Here is an 18,096-nt window from a genome sequence, read left to right as displayed (position 1 = left end):
TTAAACTATATTTGGATCAGTTGTTCTTTTTTCTCTAAAAGTCATTACTTCAGTTTTTTAGATAGATAAATTTAAAGGCTTTTTGCTTCATTGTGTTTAGGATAAACTTTTAAAGTTTGAAGGAAAAGGGGGAAAAACTTGAGGCCCATGGCATAGAAGGAAAACATTTCTAGGCCAGATAAGCTTTTGTTTATTTAATTAAGACTAAATAGTACAGAGTATACAGTGAAGACTAAATAATAATGGGAAATCATCTCTGACAAAGAACTGAAAATCTCTTCTTTCCATGGTGCCAGAATCAAAGGAAACCCGCTGGTATTAGAGCTGGGCGGAGATGCCAAAAGGCTTTTTTTTTTTCTTCACTCAGTCACAAGCTATAGCTACATCTGCCAGAAACCAGAGATATCATATAAGATATGTACAACTGATTAGACTGATTAATAATCACATAAAAATTGGTTGTGGATTTTGCCTCTTCTGTGGCCAAGCTTGGGCTGGTAATATTTTTGCATCTTTCCCAGGTTTTAGCTTGTTCCCGGTAGATGTCTGCCGCATAACTAAAGGCAGAGGCCAAAACCACTCAGGCAAGAGCTACCTGGATCCTGTTTGTTGTCCTGCATGAAGATTAGGAAAACAAAATTCCATTTCTACCCACGAAGAGAAACACCTGTTTTTCTAATCAGCAGAAGCATTTTAGTCAAAACTGATGGACACCAGTTGGGAAATTGTTTCTAGATTCATTGTGGCAACACAGTCTCTCTCGGGTGCCTTGACAGATAAAAGAGATGGCCCAAGAGCTTTAATCTTACCTATGGGAACAAGAAGCCACTGGAGCAGGTTTGTTATGTCTATGATAGAATTCTCACCACAAATCAAAGAGAACACGTCAAGATCTTACTATAACAATTACGCCAATCCTTCTCAGGATTAGGGTCCTATCCCTGACTCTATTGTGGGAATGGTTTAATTAAACACCAGAAGACACGAGGCTCCCCAATCCAAATTCTTATGGCTCTAATACAGCTGATTTTAATCCCTGCTATTACTGTATGACAAATTCCTTTGCCAGCTCATAAGATGAGCACAAAGTAAAAAATGGTTATTATTAATGAATTTCTACCCTAGAATATGCTTTGCATGAGACCAATAATCTATGTTTTCCTGTCTTACTCTCTTCATCATCAAACTATCCTTTGCATCCTTAGATTTTCTTGATTCTTTATAATAAGCTGAGTGATTTAAGATGTTGGGTGGTGCTTTAGAAAGATTATAAAACATCAGTGTCAGCACTAGAAACTTCCTGAGGTACAAGTGGTACAAATTGTTCGGGAGTTAAGCAACAATCATGCCTGAGTGATGAATGGGTTTCGAGACTGTGTGATGAAGGGAGCCAGTTGAGAAAGACGATCTTATCAGCTCTGTGTTGTAACTGGAAAGGCATATGCTCCCAGAGCTATTTCAACTCAAGTGTGAAAACTTCAAAATGGAGAACTCTGCTCCAGAATCAACTGAGATAATTTGGGGGATACCTATATAGCTTGCCATCAAGACGGCACACATTAGAAATAAAGTTTAAGAGAAAATAATCTGTCTATGATAATTGCACACAAAAAATTATAAAATCAAATAAGTGAAATAATTTTACCTGACATGCTTAAATCATTATTTTGCAAATTAAGGTTGGTTTTTATTAGTAATAATTATAAGCCAATATTCTAGTTCTAGTGGTTCAAAGAGTCTTTTTTGTAGCTCTCAAATTCAATGACTATTAGTGTCAACTGGTTGATGCTGTGGCAGGAGATACATGTAATGCAATCACTTGGGAAAGACATCTTCTGTTTTTAATTGGAGCCATGCTGGAAATCTTTGGAGAACGTCTTTTTAGACTTCCAGAGCACTAAAGCTGAAAAAGAAAAACAGATACCCTCCCCCAAAATACTAATTGAAGACACATTATGTAAAAGTAAATAAATAAATAAAACTTTTCTAAAAGAGGCAAAAAACCAATCTGTATGTTGTCTTAGAATCCCCATTTTCTGTGGTTTGGCAACCTTTAGCTTGTTTTTGTGGTCAACTATGATAAGAGCTGGCTCAGCCAAGTTCATTGTTTTTTCCTCTTCCAGGGTACCTGCTCTTGTGTTTCTAAGTCCTGACTTTTTTGCAAATAAGATAGGCACTTGAAGGGTGTTATATTTTCTGGTGGGAGAAAAAGTAGAAACACAGTATCCTACAACTTAAAGTCTGTTCTGCAACAACATGACCAAGTTTCAAGTTGCTAGATCAAAACTTAAAATTCCATGCTCTCTACTGTGGGTGCAAACTCTTACTTCAATGAGATGCAGTTTCATTTGTCATACAAAAGTATAACATGAATCCTTTACTAGAACATACAGAAGAACCAATGCAGTGTCAATAACTCTTGAGTATTCATAAAAATCTGAGGAGCAAGATGGATTCTGACAGTCATCTTAGGGCTGAAAAACAGGGTCAGATGAAACATTTAGTCATCATGTCAATAGTCAACCCTCTAATGACTGCATCCTGGTTTACAAAGGGATCCATGTCAGAAAGAACGAGTGAATCAATATCTGACAGGATGATCAAAGGGTCATCTTTTGATGATCAACAACTCCATCGCAGTTTCAGCTGAAGCTCTTGAGATCCAGAGCAAACAACAGTAGCCAAGAAACCTCATATTCCAAAGCAATGTCTGGACAATGTAGGCAAAACTTGCAAAAATGTGGACAAAGTCCAGTTTTGCAAACTCTTGTCTCATTAAGAGAGTTGGGAAGGAAGAGAGAGAATTTCTATGTGAGAAGTTTTCCAAATGCTTTGTGGTCTTTCCCCATCTTGGGGAGTTGCTTCACCCCTGCTTTAAGCCAAGTGAGAGGTGGCTTCAAGAGATCAACTTTGAGAAGTAGACACGTGTCCTTTGGGGTTTGGGGAGCATTAGAACTGTGGCTATAGAGCAGCTTTAAGTTGGCAGAGAGAGTGAGAGTGAGAAAGAGAGAGAAAAAGAGAGAGGGCTGCATTGGAAGCTAACTCTACTCCTAGCAACAGCAGAGCAAGGATACATGAGTGTTTCTTGTGGACCAAATGTGGGCAACTGGGTATAGCAAGCCTAGTGCTATGTTGAATATTTTCCCAGAGGACTCCTGGAGGGGCAACATAACCCACAACAGAGGGATGGACAATTGGAAGCCAAGGTGCCAAGGAAGGAATGCAGCTACAAGAGAGGTATTGCCTCTATCGAGGAAGCTACAGTCAGAGGGCCCCAGTGGTGGTGGTGGTAGTGGGGGAGTCTTCAAGGAAGTCCACAAAAGCACCCTAAAAAGAAAGAATTAGCATCTCCTGAAAGCACAACAGTGGGTTATGCTTATGCCAGTCAAGTAAGACTTTTGTTGCCCTTACATCTCCCCTAAAGTGACCCATGAAGAAAGGAGTGGGAGAAGAAGAGTAGCAAAGTCAGATGGGGAAACAGGAAAGAGGTCTCCTGCACCCTCTCCTACGTTTGAGACTGAGGCAGGCCAGAGCTGGGGGAAGGAAATAACTTCACGTGGTTACAACACAGGGCTGGGCAATTTTAGTACTGAAGGGATAATCTTCTTACCCCTAAAAGTGATTGGAGTCCTTTTATTATCTGAAAGTGGTTTTAAAGCAATGGGACTTACTAAGATTTTATGCCAGCTGTAGGGAGCAAATAATCCCAGAGTTTGAAGGGACGGGGGAGAAAAGAATAAAATTATTTTCTGCTATCACCTTATCAGCTAAGCCTATTTAAGTATTGACTATACAAGTATTTTCACCAATGGAGGGGGGGGCGGGAAGCTAGTCAAAACACAGGCCTTCCTGTTAATGCATTGGATAAACCAATGGAGGAAGGTCATTCATTAGCTTAGCACATTAAATCGTCTCTTAATTTGCAAGCTACATCCACTAAAGACATTTGCCACCTTCTTTGGACACAATTTCTGACAGGATGGATTGGAATCTAGACAAGGTAAGTGCTCTCCAAGTTCACATCTTCCAGCTTGTATTGACCAGTGATCTAGTTTTCAAGTATCTACATAACCACTAATTATTTATTTATTTATTTATTTTTGCTGAGGAAGATTAGCCCTGAGCCAACATCTGTGCAATCTTTCTCCACTTTATATGTGGGAGGCCCCCACAGCATGGCTGATGAGTAGTGTAGGTCTGTGCTCAGAATCTGAACTCAGGAACCCAGGCCGCCAAAGTGGAATGCACTGAACTTCACCACTATGCCACAGGCCCAGGCCCTAAATACTAATTTTTTTAACACCTCATTTTGTAGAGCCTGGAGATGTGACTGTTACATGTTCTGGTTGAGTGATGATGAATATACATTATTTAATCTCCTCCTGACATAGTTTTTTAATGCAAGATAAGGCTGACAATGCAATTAAAGATACAATGAGAAATTTAAAAAAAAATCAAAAGCAATAAAAATCAGAGAGCCAGCATAATAAATACCTCATGGAAATGACATCCACATGTTCCCTGCAGAAACTCTTTGTATCGCCCCATTGTTATAGTGAATGTGTCTACCACTTCATAGCCATATTTTTTTGCAGCATCCAGAATAATCAAATTTTCTTTCCATAAGTTCTGAACTTCACTCTGTATTGCAAAGCAGAAGAATGAGAATTTTTATTAAGAGGATTGTTTTATGACTTAATAACTCAGGTAGAAATCATGTAAATGTCTTCTTTTTTACAGATTGGTCCTATTGTGAGATAAAGAATTAATTTCACATAGATTTCTTAAATAAAGATGTGCCCTAATTTTTTATTGAATATAAATATAAACATTTATGTATAAATAAAACAACAATATACAAATATCTATAGTGACACACAGTTTGGAACTTCCCCTTCTATGAAAAGTAGTTAGGTTTGTTGCCCAAAAAGACCCATTGAAATATCTAAAATTTTCAATTTAAAACCAAGATTTAAAAATCACAAATGCTATCTCTGTTTCGATTCTTATCCATTTAATTGTTTGAATTTAATTAGTATCTGTTTTGTGCTTAGCTCTGCGCTGACGGACAGAAATACAAGGATAAATAAATTGTGGTCCCTGTTCTTAAAACATTGCATTCTAATAGGAGAAACAGACAAGTAAATTGTGTACTAAGTGCTTTATTGGAGGGAAATATACCAGGCTCTTGGCTGTGGAGAACAGGGAAGAGCTCTGCAGGAGCAGGGGACAGCTGGACGATGAGGCTTCAAGATGGGGCTCCTGAGCAGAGGGAAGTTCACCAGTCAGTGGGGGTGGGGACACAGAGAAGGGGTGTGTGCGTTGGGGAGCAGCAGAATTGAGTGAAGGCTCCAACTGCTGCTTCTCTGGATCATTTTCTTCCCTCTCCAGCCACATCCCAGGCAATGATCACTCTTGGCGGAAGTTCCAGTTCAGGTCCGCTGTTGAGGGGACTCCTCCACGAACTACTCTAGCTCCAGGATTCCTCATCGGCTTGGCCAAGCCTTTCTCAGACTGACCTGTAGTCTGAGACCTACCTAATCCATCTTTCTTCCTCTCCCTTCATATCAGACATGTTACAGCCAGACACAGTTCCCAATACATGGTAGAGATTCAAAAAATATCAGAGCAAGATTGAGTGCTATGCAGAGGGTGTTGTGGTCTGAACTCTTCCTGCCTGCTCTTGCACCCTTCCCTTTTTTATTCCCAGGCATTCTCCCAAATAAACCCCCTGCTTCTGCAAAACTGTCTTACTATCTGATTCTTAGAAAACTCAAACTGACATAGGGAGGGAATTGTACGCCCTTTGCCTTTTCTTTTCTTTTCTTTTTTTGCTGAGGAAGATTTGCCCTGAGCTAACATCTGTGCCAATTTCCCTCTATACTTTTTAGTATGTGGGCTGCCAGCACAGCGTGGCTGCTAACAGAGCAGTGTAGGTCCATGTCTGGGAACTGAACCTGGTCTGCTGAAGCAGAGTGTGCCAAACTTAACCAAAGGCCACCGGGGCTGGCACTCCCTTTGCCTTTTCTAAAGGACAAAAATGATTTCCAGTTTCCAAGTAAAAAAGCAAATTACTTGCATTTGTTAACCCAACTGCAAGGTAAAAGAAGCAGCATGAAAGAAGCAGTCCGCTGTGCTTGCATACCTACTTTTACACGGCATTCAAAGAACAGTGTTTCCCCCAAAATAAAAGTAGTGAAAAGAAAAGGCTCGTAAAGAAGTCTGAAGGAAAAGAGACAGATGGAAATTTGGTCTGTGCCACCACATGAAAAGCGATGCTCAGTATTGTTTGTAGGCTTTTGCTTATCTAGTTACAAGTATTTTCTCAACTTTAATATGTCTAATTATGAAGGGTACACAGAACTTTATAGTAAGCAGTTCCTAGAGAAAATTTTCTAGAGAAATGTCTGTTCTCTGGGGAATCGACTCTGAGATGGAAATTTGCTTGCAAGAGGCTACTAGGAGAGCATTCTCGGGATCAACACCTCCGTAAGGGAGCAATATAGCTGCAACAGAGGCTTTCGTGGGTCCCAGCAGGAGGTCTAGAGCTGGGCCGGTCCTTCCTAGACGGCCCAAATTAAGGGAAGGGGCTGAGTCTTGGTACTTCTACACGGGCAAGTTGGGTCTCTGCAGCAAAAGGCAGTTTCTCCTGGGATTCAGGTGTGGGTCATCAAGTGGCCACGCTCTCACCAGCCCAGGAGAATGAATGTCTCAGTCCTAACATGGCAATCTGGGAACAGCCAAATCATACAAAATATCACTCACTCATTCATGCATAAGATATTTTTTGAGTCTAGTATGTGGTGAGCATTGTGTTTTCCATTCGGGGGTGCCAACCAGAGTGAGCAATGCAGCCCTCCCTCCTAGCTCTCACAGAGATTCATCTAGCAGGGGACAAAGATAACCAAGGATTGTATCTGTTGAATGACATGAATGAGGACACAAGACACTATTATAGGAGCTCATGGCAGGAGTAGCCAATCGAGTTGTGTCAATTAAGTCTTTCCAGAGGCAACCAGAGGCAACAGCATTTAAAGGAGCACTTGAAAGGTGATTGGAAATTACCCAGGGGATGAGGTGGTGGGAGAGTGGGTGCCAAGAGGGAAGACCTGGAGGTGACTGAGAGCATGGTGTGCTTGAAAGCTGAAACACGCTTAGCATGACTGAGCTCAGTGGTGTTGTGAGTGTGTGTGTGTGTGTGTATTTGTGCATATACACTGGTAGCAAGGGGTAAGTCTTCAGAGGAAGGCAGAGATCAAGTCTTGAATGGCCACATGAGCATATGATAAGGAGTTCAGATTTCTTTTCTACTTCCACTTGCTATTATTCCTTTCTCATTCTTTCTATGGTTTCCCCTCCTCTTCTTCCCTCCTTTTGTCTTCACTCAGTTTGAAAAGACCGATGGGCACCATCAAAGCCCTGGTGGTGGGCACAATGTTTAACACAGTGTCTGGCACATAATAAGTGCTGAAGAAATGTTTGCTGTCTGCTGAGAGGAACTGATCCTGAGTTAGTAACCTAAACATAAGTAGGGGCCACAAGTACTCCAGTTCCTGTGGAGAGCTCAAGCAAAGAAGCAAAGTGGAGCCACCAGAGCCCTCCAGAAGGAGTTGCAATCTTGAGCTGTAGCCTTCAAATAACGTTAAAGGAGATTCAACTCATAACCCATAGCAAAAATTATCAGAGGACCCCTTTTCTAATCCCCAACAGTCTCAAACCCTTCAGCTACCCCAGATTCTAAATACCTCAATTCATTTTACATAACCTGAACCCCTCCTTATTCCAAGAGGCTGAACTTGTAGCCTTTACTTGGGCTGCTTTCTACCAGCTCTCCTGCTTTTGCATCACAGATTGAGGGGGCAAAGTTTCGAGAAAGGGGAGGGCAGTCGCGTTATCTGTGCTGGAAAAAGCTAAGCATGCTCAACATTGCCACAAAAATAAATCTCATCCAGTTTACATATTAAATGGACAGCTTCTCATCTCCCCAATTCCCAGTGCTCCACCAAGCTCCCCCGAGCAGTTGCACACAAATCTGGCTGCCCGTGCACTCTCCTCGCTTGAACAAGAGCAGCTGTTCTCTTACCTACAGATGTTGTCTTTCTTTTCTTTCCTGAGACCTCTATTAGTGTTGAGACTAATTTACTACCCTCTATAAGAACTGGTCAGGGCCTCTAACTCCTTTCATTTATGAATATCCAACCAGAGGAAAAACTAATGATATGACTTCAAAGACGATTTTTTTAAAACAATCATTCAGGAATCATCTTCAAAAAAGCCACTCTTTCCCAAAGTACTCATTGATACTGACAATTTCATTTGTGGTTTCAGCATGAGCCTTTAAAGGTGTATGAAACCTTAGAGGGGTAAGGGGATATTTAAAGCATAATCCTGTCATCTACCCCTCAGTTCTTTATTTTCTCATGGTTTGACACCCCCTTTCTTCTTTTATGAATTCAAAACATTTTTATAACATATTTATGACCTATGGTCTTCTTATCTCCAGAAATAATTATAACTGATTTGAAATCATAATCTTGAAGTATATTATCTCCTTTGGTTCTTTTGAAGGTTGCTAAATATTATGTAGTGCCTTTTGGGTCCTTTTTCAGACCCCAGCAGAGATCTTTATGGGAACCATAAAGTTCGCATAGCCTGGAGGAAATGGGCTTACCTGTGTTAGGAAATGCACGCCCTCCACTGGCAGATGAAACCCAATTCCCAAGGTTTTGATGATCACAAGGATATTGAGTAAATTTTCCCTGTGAAATAATCAGAATTCTAAAGTCATGAACTTCAATTACATTTCTAGATGTTGGTGTTTACATAAGCAAATACAGTGTAATTCTTTTAGAATATGATAATTGGTGTAGAGGACTAAATTCTCATTTTATAGATTTGATGTGTATTAGGGTTTTTTTGTGGATGGAATTTTATGTGTCGGTGGGCATTTTTTCATCCATAGTAAATGTAAATTTGGATACTGAAGAGTCACCTTATGATTAGATGCAAAAGTGTTTTGAGACATTTTAAGCTAGACTTTAAGTTTTTAGTTCTAAATCACAAATTGCTCTTTAAATAACATCTGATAAAATCCAGTCACATCGAGTACTTTTTTCTGTTACTTAGAATACTAATGACAATTATTTTTGCAGAAATTTACCTTTTTAAAACCTTGTGAATAATTTGTAGGTGATTGGAATTAAGCCACTGAACACCACCAACGACCAATACAGTCTGGCCGGTATTCTCCAGGGGACGCGATCTGAAATCCAGAAAGAAAAATAGCACATGTTGCCTTGAAACAGATGGCAAACATTTTAACAGCATTACCTCGCATTTCATTGAACCATATCTGGCATCCTGATCACAGGACCCCCTTGTCATTTCCAACTCATTTTCAGCCATATTATTTGGTATTTAAGCTTTTCAGCACATTTGATATACAGTGAGCAATTATGACCGCTAGTAAAACATCAGTGCATTGTGGCTTCGTGCTGCTCATAATAGTTCCATTGTACCTTTGCAAGAGATGTTCAAGTGCTTTTTCAAACGTTGGTCTTAATGAAGGGCTTATCCAGAACTGGGGATAGTAGGAATAACTGATCAAGGTCTTCCCGCCATTGACGTTGTGGTAGAATTTAGTGCCATGCACCTTCTGCCATTCCTGCAAGGTTTCATTCAGTCTTTCGATCAGATAGTACATTATCCCTCTGTTGGTTGAATCTCCGATGAAAAGAATCTATAAATTAAAGAAAAAATATTTGCTTTCAAATTTGATCTTTACATGGTATAGGAGATAATAGAAAGAAATTTGTTGAATACTCATAAAGCTGCATGTTTAATTGTTTGAAGGACATCCTTTCAAACCGTTAGAAATGACATTCATCACATATTCCCCCAAACCTGTTTATTTTCCTCTTGCATATTCCTAGTAATGGCATCGCCTACTGACACAGCAATGAATGTTTAAAGCTTTTTGCTTCATGTTATCTTCAATTTCTCTACCTCCCTTACGCTCTTTGCTTTCTCATCTAATCAGGTTAACAAGTTTTATTGATTCAAATAGGCATGAAGTATTTTAGTGCTGTAAGAATACTCGGAGATTTTCTAATCTCTTTATTTTATAGAAGAGAAAACTTGGAATCCACAGTGGTTAGATTGCTCACTAGAGGTCATGCCACTACTTGAGAATAGAGTCACAGGACAAGAATCCGATTTTCTCAACAGCCAGCTATGTCCCAGGGTGCATATCCCAGTGCCATTTGCCCCAGAACTCTCCCCACCCATCACTTCATTCCCATTCCCACCAGCACAGCCCTGCTTCAGGCTCCCATTGCTTCAAAGCTGTGCTGTTGTTAATGCTCTCCTAATGGGTCTTCCTTCTTACACAATGGCTGCCCCTAATTCATTCTACACACCATATTACTGGGATAAAGTTCGAAATGCCTAGTTTTGGTCATCTGACTTTCATGCTCAAAAACCTTATTGGCTCCCATTCTATAGAATCAAGTTTAAATTCCTTAAGTTCAGCTAACATTTGCTGAATTTTTATTGCGTATCAGGCTTTGCTACGTGGAGATTTCACAGAGGGTACTCTCTTTTAGTCTTCATAATTGTGAGGTTTGGATCATTATTTCTGTTTCACAGATGAGGAATTTGAAGCTCAGGGATTGAGGTCATAAATCTAGTAAATGGGGAACACAGGACTCAAACCCAGGTCCTTTCACTCCAAGTGCCCCATCCTCTCGCACTTCCCCTCATGAAAGCAGGTCAGATTCCTACTTTTTTGCTGAAGATGATTTGCGCTAACAACATCTGCTTTTCCTTGTGCTAATCCGCCTGCCTAGAAAGTTCCTCCCTCTGCAACCTCACCTGTGTAAATGCTACACAACCTCCAGACCCAACATAAACAGCAGGTCTTGTCCGATGCCTCAGCCAGAATGACCTTCTCTGTCCTCTGTGATTTCATTATAGTTTTTATTTCCATTTCATATTTTATCAAAGACTATATGAAATTATGGCTATTTGTGTCTGTGTCTTTTTTTCTCATATCAAGAAATATTTGAGGTCAGAGTCAGGGTTAATTTCTAAATTCTAATTTCCCCCATAATACCATGCACGCATTTTAAAAATATTTTTTGAGTGGAAAGTCAGTGACTCTTGTTAGAGACAATCCCTTTTAATGTCTTTGGTTAAGGTGTACTTTGTTCTTTGTTTTTCTTTCTCTCTCTGTTGAGATTTCTCTTTCTGTTAGTCAGGCGCATATTTTTTTTCTGATTTTAACATCATGCTTTGCCATCATTTCTCAGGCACTACTGCATTTGTCCATTCACAGCAAATTTAGTGAGAATCTGCAAAAGTTTATTCTTTCCACAGTAAGTATATTCAAGTAGCTGTGTGAAGACATCCAGAAAGCATCTCCTCTTTGCCTTCAGATCAAGTACTGTCACCACAAGCATCATCAAGCTAAGCTGAATAACATAAGATGTGAAGGCCCCAGTCACTGACTCTCTGGGTCAAGCTCCATTTGGGGCAATAAAATTCCACGAGGATAAAATAATTTGTGAAATCACTTGAAATTTTTCTACTGGGTTTGATCTATTACTATTTCTGTTTGTTTTCCTGGTCTAGATTTCTGATTTTTAAAAGGGAACTTTGAATAATCGGGGAAGCTCTTAATTTCAGATACTAGTAATTATCCAGCTCCATCTGATTGGTTTGCTGGGGCTGCCACAATGAATTATCACAGACCGGGTGGCTTAAACAACAGAAATTTATTTACTCATGATTCTAGAGGCTAGAAGTCCAAGGTCAAGATATTTTCAGGGTTGGTTTCTTCTGAGGGTTCGGAGAGGGCCATCTTCTTCCTGTGTCTTCACATGGTCTTCCCTCTGCATGTGTCTGTGTCCTGATCTCCTCTTCTTATAAGGACACATACTGGTCAGGCTGGATTAGGGCCCACCCATATGACCTTATTTTACCTTACTTTCCTCTTTAAAGGCCTTATCTCCAAATCTAGTCACATTCTGAGGTACTGGGAGTTAGGACTTCAACATAAGAATTTGGTTGGGTGGGAACACAATTCACTTGTTAACATTGGTCAAGGAACTTTGGATCCAGCTTTCCAGCTAAATTGCCACTATAGGTTTTTCTTAGAGGTTGTTTTCATTTTAGTATCAAGATGCAATCCCACCTAAGGTATCTCTAAGCAGCCAGTAAGATCATTGGGTGTCTGAATTATGGGCTATATAAACACAAAAAGTAAGATTAAAGCTTTTTTCCCCTACCAAAGTAGCAAAGATTTTGAAAGCCCTAGTGATACTATGAGTTCAAGGAGACGGACCCTCTCATGTCTATGTAAGCACCATGAGGGAGGGTTTCTGTCTTTTTTTTTTCCAATTGTTGAATCTCAAGTGTCCAGAATAATGTCTGGCATGAAAGTCAGTTCTCATTTGTTATCTGGATGAATGAAAACTTTGCTGTTGTGCGTATAAATTGGCAGTTTTAAGGAATTCCACTTCTAGGAAATATTTAAGGATGTCTATTAAAATATATTTTAAAAGCAAAATAAATTGAAGCACATATATGTCTATCAGATTGATTATATGGAGGTACAATCATACACTTGAACTCTTTTCATCTTTTAACAATGATATTGTAATATGGATATATTGTGGTGGGGAAGATTTCAGTTAACTTTGACAAAAAGCTGATTACAATAAGAATATAAATAAGGACTGCATTTTTGTAAAAGTAAGGCATGTGGATGCATAGAAAAGGGTCCTGGAAAGTCAACTGGGGTTATTTTGAAGTGATGATATCTTGATGGTTTATTCTTTTTGTTCCTTTGTTTCTTCTAAAATAAACATATATTGGCTTTTTATGATACTAATTAAAAAACAAAAGCAGCAACAGAAATAATAATAAATTCATTTTGTTTAAAAATTTTTTGAAAATTCACATAGAAATAATCAGCTTAAATAAACTTTATTTCTACTTTTGTAAAACAATGGCTTAAGAGAGTCAGGATTAAGCACTGGTTCAGGAATAATGTTAATCATATTTTGGAATTCCAGTGGCAACTCCATTCCAAAGATTGAATCACATTTTCCTGTGCAGCATCTCTTTTTTGGCCCTGTGATGCAGGGAGGGGAGCCTGCCTCCAGCAAGGTGGGCTCTGGAGAGGAGCAGAAACGTCTATGTCTGGATGTGTCATGAGAGGCCAGATCTCAGTTTATCTGTGGGATAACAAAGGTGTGTTTAGAGGAGTTTTGCATCTGTTCTATGCAGTGTGTCACCAAAAAGTATATGGGGGCTGGTATTTTTCTTACCCTTTTTCACATTATCATAGACCATAGGACCTAGAAGTACATCATGTTCCTAGGCTCTATTAAAGCTTGGGGCTTGTTTAAAAATAGTCTTACTAAAAAAACCGTTAAATGGTTTAATTATCTTTATTTTCATTTCTAATTTCTCAACAGTATAGAGTCTCTGTATTAGGTGGGACAGGCTGAGTGCCATAACAAATAGAGCTCCAATATGTCTAGTGGTCTAAGCACAAGGGAAGATTATTTCTCCCTCAGGAAAATAGTCCAGGAGCTTCTAGGCAGGTGTATGTGTGGGGGTGGGGGCACAGAGGTCATTCAAGATCCTAGGAAAATTAAACTGTGCCTTCTCAATTATGGTTTCCAAGAGCTCCCTGGGCACTGATCTCCAGCTGAGGAAGGAGTAAACAGCTGCCAGGTTCTATGGGCCCACCCTGGGAGCTGGGCACATCACTGCGGCTCACATTCCATTGTTTAGAAGTCATCATATGGTGACACCCCTAAATTCAAGGGAGACTGAGAAATGTAGTCAAACTATGTGCCAGGAAGAGGAGGAAATGAGTTTGATAAACACTTAGCTGGTCTTTACCATATTCTCTTATATGCTAAGTCTTTTTGGCAAAAAACTAAATCCTAAATTCAGATTTTCCACCTGAGAATACGCAAAAGTATGAAGTATATGTAAGGCTAAATTATAATCCACATGACGCATAAAAGGACTTCTATTCTCAGAGAAATTGGTTTCTTGGGAAAAATAATAGCAAGAAATATCATATATTATTGAAAATGCAACCAAGACTCTGGGAATTTTTTATTGAAATACAAAATCATTTTCATTCCATTTTATTTCATCATGAATAAAGAGAACTAACAATGATGATACCTAGACATCCAAATATTTTACTCTGTTACTCTTACAGAGTTTACCCTGCTATTCTTATAGAATTTACCCTGTTTACTCTGTTATTGCTTTCTCCAGAGCTACCAAAAGTAACAAGGACATAGCAAAGCAAGTTATAAGGAAATGAAAAGAGAAGTGTTGGTGGCTATCTGGGTTGAGTCCATACAAAGTTAATAAATTGTCTGGAGCTTGTTAGCTTCCCAGGTTCTTCTAATCTGTTGAGGCTGGGAAAGAATTGGGTATATGTAGAATCAATAGACAGGAAAAAACCTCTTGATTTAAGATAATTTCTTTCCTTCCTCTCTTGCATCTTGTATAGATTCTATCTTCAATGTTCACAAAAGTAGGGATATTTCTTCAGAACCAACAGAGTGTATGTAGATGCCAACAGAGAACTCAGTCCAGCTAACAGGAACCCACTGGAACCTTCCAAGAGGAAGTTATACAGGAGTACAATAGGAGCTACCCGTCCATTAATCTAGGCAATGCCTGCTTACTGGAGAGCTCTCACATTGGTAAATAAAGGAAATGAAAGTGAGATGAGCAGAAGTCTTACTCATTCTGTGTAGTTCAGGGCCAAGCATGGCTCATATGTTTAGAAAGCTCTACAGTGATTCTGATGAGCCTCTTGATTGAGCACCACTGCTCTCATAAGATAAATATTCATTTCTAAACCAGGCAAGGGGCGATTATGCTCTAATATGAAGCTGAGACTAATCAGATGGCTAATGACATTCAGGGCATGATGAAAATCTGGCTCAACAAAGCATTTCTCTGTAAAATGTAACATGGCTACAACAAATGTTTTCCAATGATGCATTTTGATTAAATTGGCTACAGATGACCAATCAAATTGCTCTTTGGGGTCAAGAACAAAGGTAAATTGACATTTAGGCAAATCACTCTCAAACACAGGAAATTTGACAAAAAAAGGAACGAAACAACTAAACAATGTCACATAGACATAGATCTTCTAGCTGCTTGGAACAAAATCCTTTGTCTCTATTGCCATGCCATCTGGATTGTCGGCATTGTGTATGTCATCCTCTCCTGGTGAGAGTGGGATGTATTCTTTTCCTTTTATCATCCCCCCTTTTGTGAAACTGACAATTAATTGTGTAGCCATAATAGAATTCACATATTAGTCTCATCATATTATTATAAATTAACCACACTTGAAAAATTTAAATACCTTTAACCCCTAGACACTGCAAACATTACTTAAAAACATAAGTTATATTTCCTGCTTTAACAGTTGAGTTTAAGTACTTTCAGTAAATATTGCCTTTTTGCATTTCTCTTTTTTAATTGCATTCTTCTCTCAGATTTTTTCTACTGGTTTAAAATCTGAACAACGTTTTCAATGACAAACAAAACAAGAGCTTGTTAAATTCAGTTTGGTCAAGCTCTTAATTTTTTTCAGTAGTAAATTTGATTATCATTATTCTATACTATTTCCTCTATATTTTGCACTGTGATTACAAAGTTATCCTCTGATAAATTTTTATAAATTCAGAGTTTATTAAGTAAGAGGTGAATATCTATTTAGAGAAATGTGATTGAAAACATAGCTTGTATATTTCAATTGATTTTGCTTTGATTTAACACGATTACACATCACAAAACCTATACATGCATGCAAAAAGCTATAAATGAAATAACTCATATTTGGATAGATTTAGAATTTAAAGAGTCCCGCATTTTCCTGTGCTCCATACACAAACAAGTATGCCATAGAAATGAATACAAATGCTTCAAGGAGAACCTTTGTTCCATCTTTCCTCCGGAGACGACTCTCTGTTCACGTTGCTCAAGTGAATGCAAATGACTGAGGTATAGAAAGTATGACTCCGCTCTCACGCCATTAAGCACAGTGGAGTTCCTGGTCAAGTTACCAGAAACTCGACCCCTTTTTAAATCTCAATTATTTTGTGTCTTGTTCCTTCCCCACAGGTGGGCATGTATTTCCACATAAAGTCTTGCATTCATCAATGTAAAATAGTAGTAAAAAAGATGTAAAAGGTCACAATAACAACATAAGGAAATTCAACAGAGAGAAATGACTGCTTGGAGATTCTAAAGAAAGCAAATGCTATTTGAAGGCCTAAGTTTCCAATAATTCTCATGCGCCCAGTCAAATTCTGTTGCTTTTTGATCTGATTCTTTGGAGAAACATAACTTAGTTTAATGCATCCCCAAAAGCTGAAGCTTGTCTTGATTAGGGTTTAAAATAAGGTTCTGTTTTTGGTAGCACATTTGCACTCCTTATTCACGGCAACAACAGCAAAACTTTTGGATTCTCACTGTAAAAAAACCTGTCTTCCCTTTTTTTTTTTTTTTGCTGACATCTGTGCCAATCTTCCTCTTTTTTTGCTTGAGGAAGATTAGCTCTGAGCTAACATCTGTGCCAATCTTCCTCCACTTTGTATGTGAGTCACTGCCACAGCATGCCTAATGAGTGGTGTAGGTCTGCGCCCGGGATCTGAATCTATGAACCCGGGCTGCCAAAGTGGAGCGCACTGAACTTAACCACTATGCCCCGGGGATAGTCCCCTGAGTCTGTCATATTAATTTAAAGTCTTCAGGCTAGTAAGGTTACTATACCATTAGAATTTGCATGTTTAGGTATATTCCCACTTTTACATAATCCAAGATGCATAAATTGGAGCACACTGAAAAATGAGATACTCAGAATCCTTTCTGGTCCACTCCTCACCTGCTTGTCTCCTGCCCATCATCAGTTCCCTCCATCCTCTGTTCCCTGCAGTAAGAGGGAAATCAATGAAAGCACTAGGCTTGAGTGAGAGGACTCTCACCGTAGATTCTTTTGGGGAAGAAATGAAGATCTCTATTTCTTTCTAGTTCAATTAAACTATTTCAAAGTAACGTGATTGGTAGATTGCCCGTAACTACCACCACCACTCTGCTCAGGCACTTTCTCTTTTAGTAGCTCTTCTAGAACCTCAGAGTCCAGGGCAGACGCCAGCATCTGTGCTTTTCCCTGCCTTTGTGACGATCACGCTAAGTTGTAATGGCCACTTCTCTCATTTGTCTTCTTCTGTTAGAACTTTAGCACCTTGGAGGATCATGTTGTATGCACTTAGCACAGATTCTTAGCTCAACAAAAGCTAGATGAACGAAGGAACAACGTAACATCACAAAAGTTATAAAAAGTATTCTGAGCTTACTACTCTGTGGTGACACATGAGGGATAACTGATGCTGCAAGGTTTCTAGTATGGGACAGCAGAGTTAATCTGATGGGTTGGATGAATAGAAAATCACTTCATCTGGTGGGATCAGAACTAGTGCAGCTTACTGATCGCCAGTCGGAAGCTCTTACTACTCCATGATCCTGCCATCCTTATGCATATGCGAAGTGAATTTCTGTATAATGTTGTTTGAATGATATGTTTCCTTTCTTGAATGTTTGTCATGGTAGCATGCGAGCCAAAAAAACAAACATCAGTATATAAGGTATTTAAAAAACAAACTGTCTATGTTACTTGTTTTTCTATGTTTGTAATTGACATGCTTTAACATGAATTTGTCTTTGGAATAGAAAGATGATTTAAAAAAAATTCTGGGTAGGATGAGAACTCAATTGTCTTAGTAACGAGATATAAGGGTTTCAAGATCACTTTGTGTATTGATATTATTCTCATGGAGAGTGAAAAATAGAAATGCTGGGAAAACCTTTTGCTAACCTACTCCTCTTCATAATGGAGCTTTCTTAAAATAAGTGCTATTTCATAGCTGCAATTGTGAATGTTCACACAATCATCTCTGTGCTGTGTGGTGTCGGAGTGTATGTACCTGTCAGTATTTTACCAAGTCCTGTGATTCTGAATAAAAAATCTATTTTTCTGGC

At 39.0% G+C, this 18,096-nt stretch overlaps 1 protein-coding gene across 7 annotated transcripts in view; it reads right to left on the bottom strand.

The window, feature by feature from the left end:
• The window catches only part of CPED1 (cadherin like and PC-esterase domain containing 1), a 272,369-nt gene that overhangs the window by 13,167 nt on the left and 241,106 nt on the right, over positions 1-18,096 (bottom strand). For 6 of the 7 annotated variants that reach the window (XM_070616405.1, XM_070616407.1, XM_070616409.1 and 3 more), the window contains 4 exons: positions 9,519-9,739; positions 9,161-9,262; positions 8,672-8,759; positions 4,495-4,641 (listed from right to left, as the gene is read on the bottom strand). In XM_070616405.1, coding sequence (XP_070472506.1) covers positions 4,495-4,641; positions 8,672-8,759; positions 9,161-9,262; positions 9,519-9,739 — 558 coding nt within the window. Of the gene's footprint in view, positions 1-4,494; positions 4,642-8,671; positions 8,760-9,160; positions 9,263-9,518; positions 9,740-12,971; positions 13,239-18,096 lie in introns of those variants that run through there. The other variant, XM_070616410.1, reaches the window with a different exon arrangement.

Source organism: Equus przewalskii, chromosome 4 (assembly GCF_037783145.1).
Source record: "Equus przewalskii isolate Varuska chromosome 4, EquPr2, whole genome shotgun sequence".
NCBI classification, from domain to species: domain Eukaryota; kingdom Metazoa; phylum Chordata; class Mammalia; order Perissodactyla; family Equidae; genus Equus; species Equus przewalskii.
This window is presented reverse-complemented; position numbering and strand designations above follow the sequence as displayed.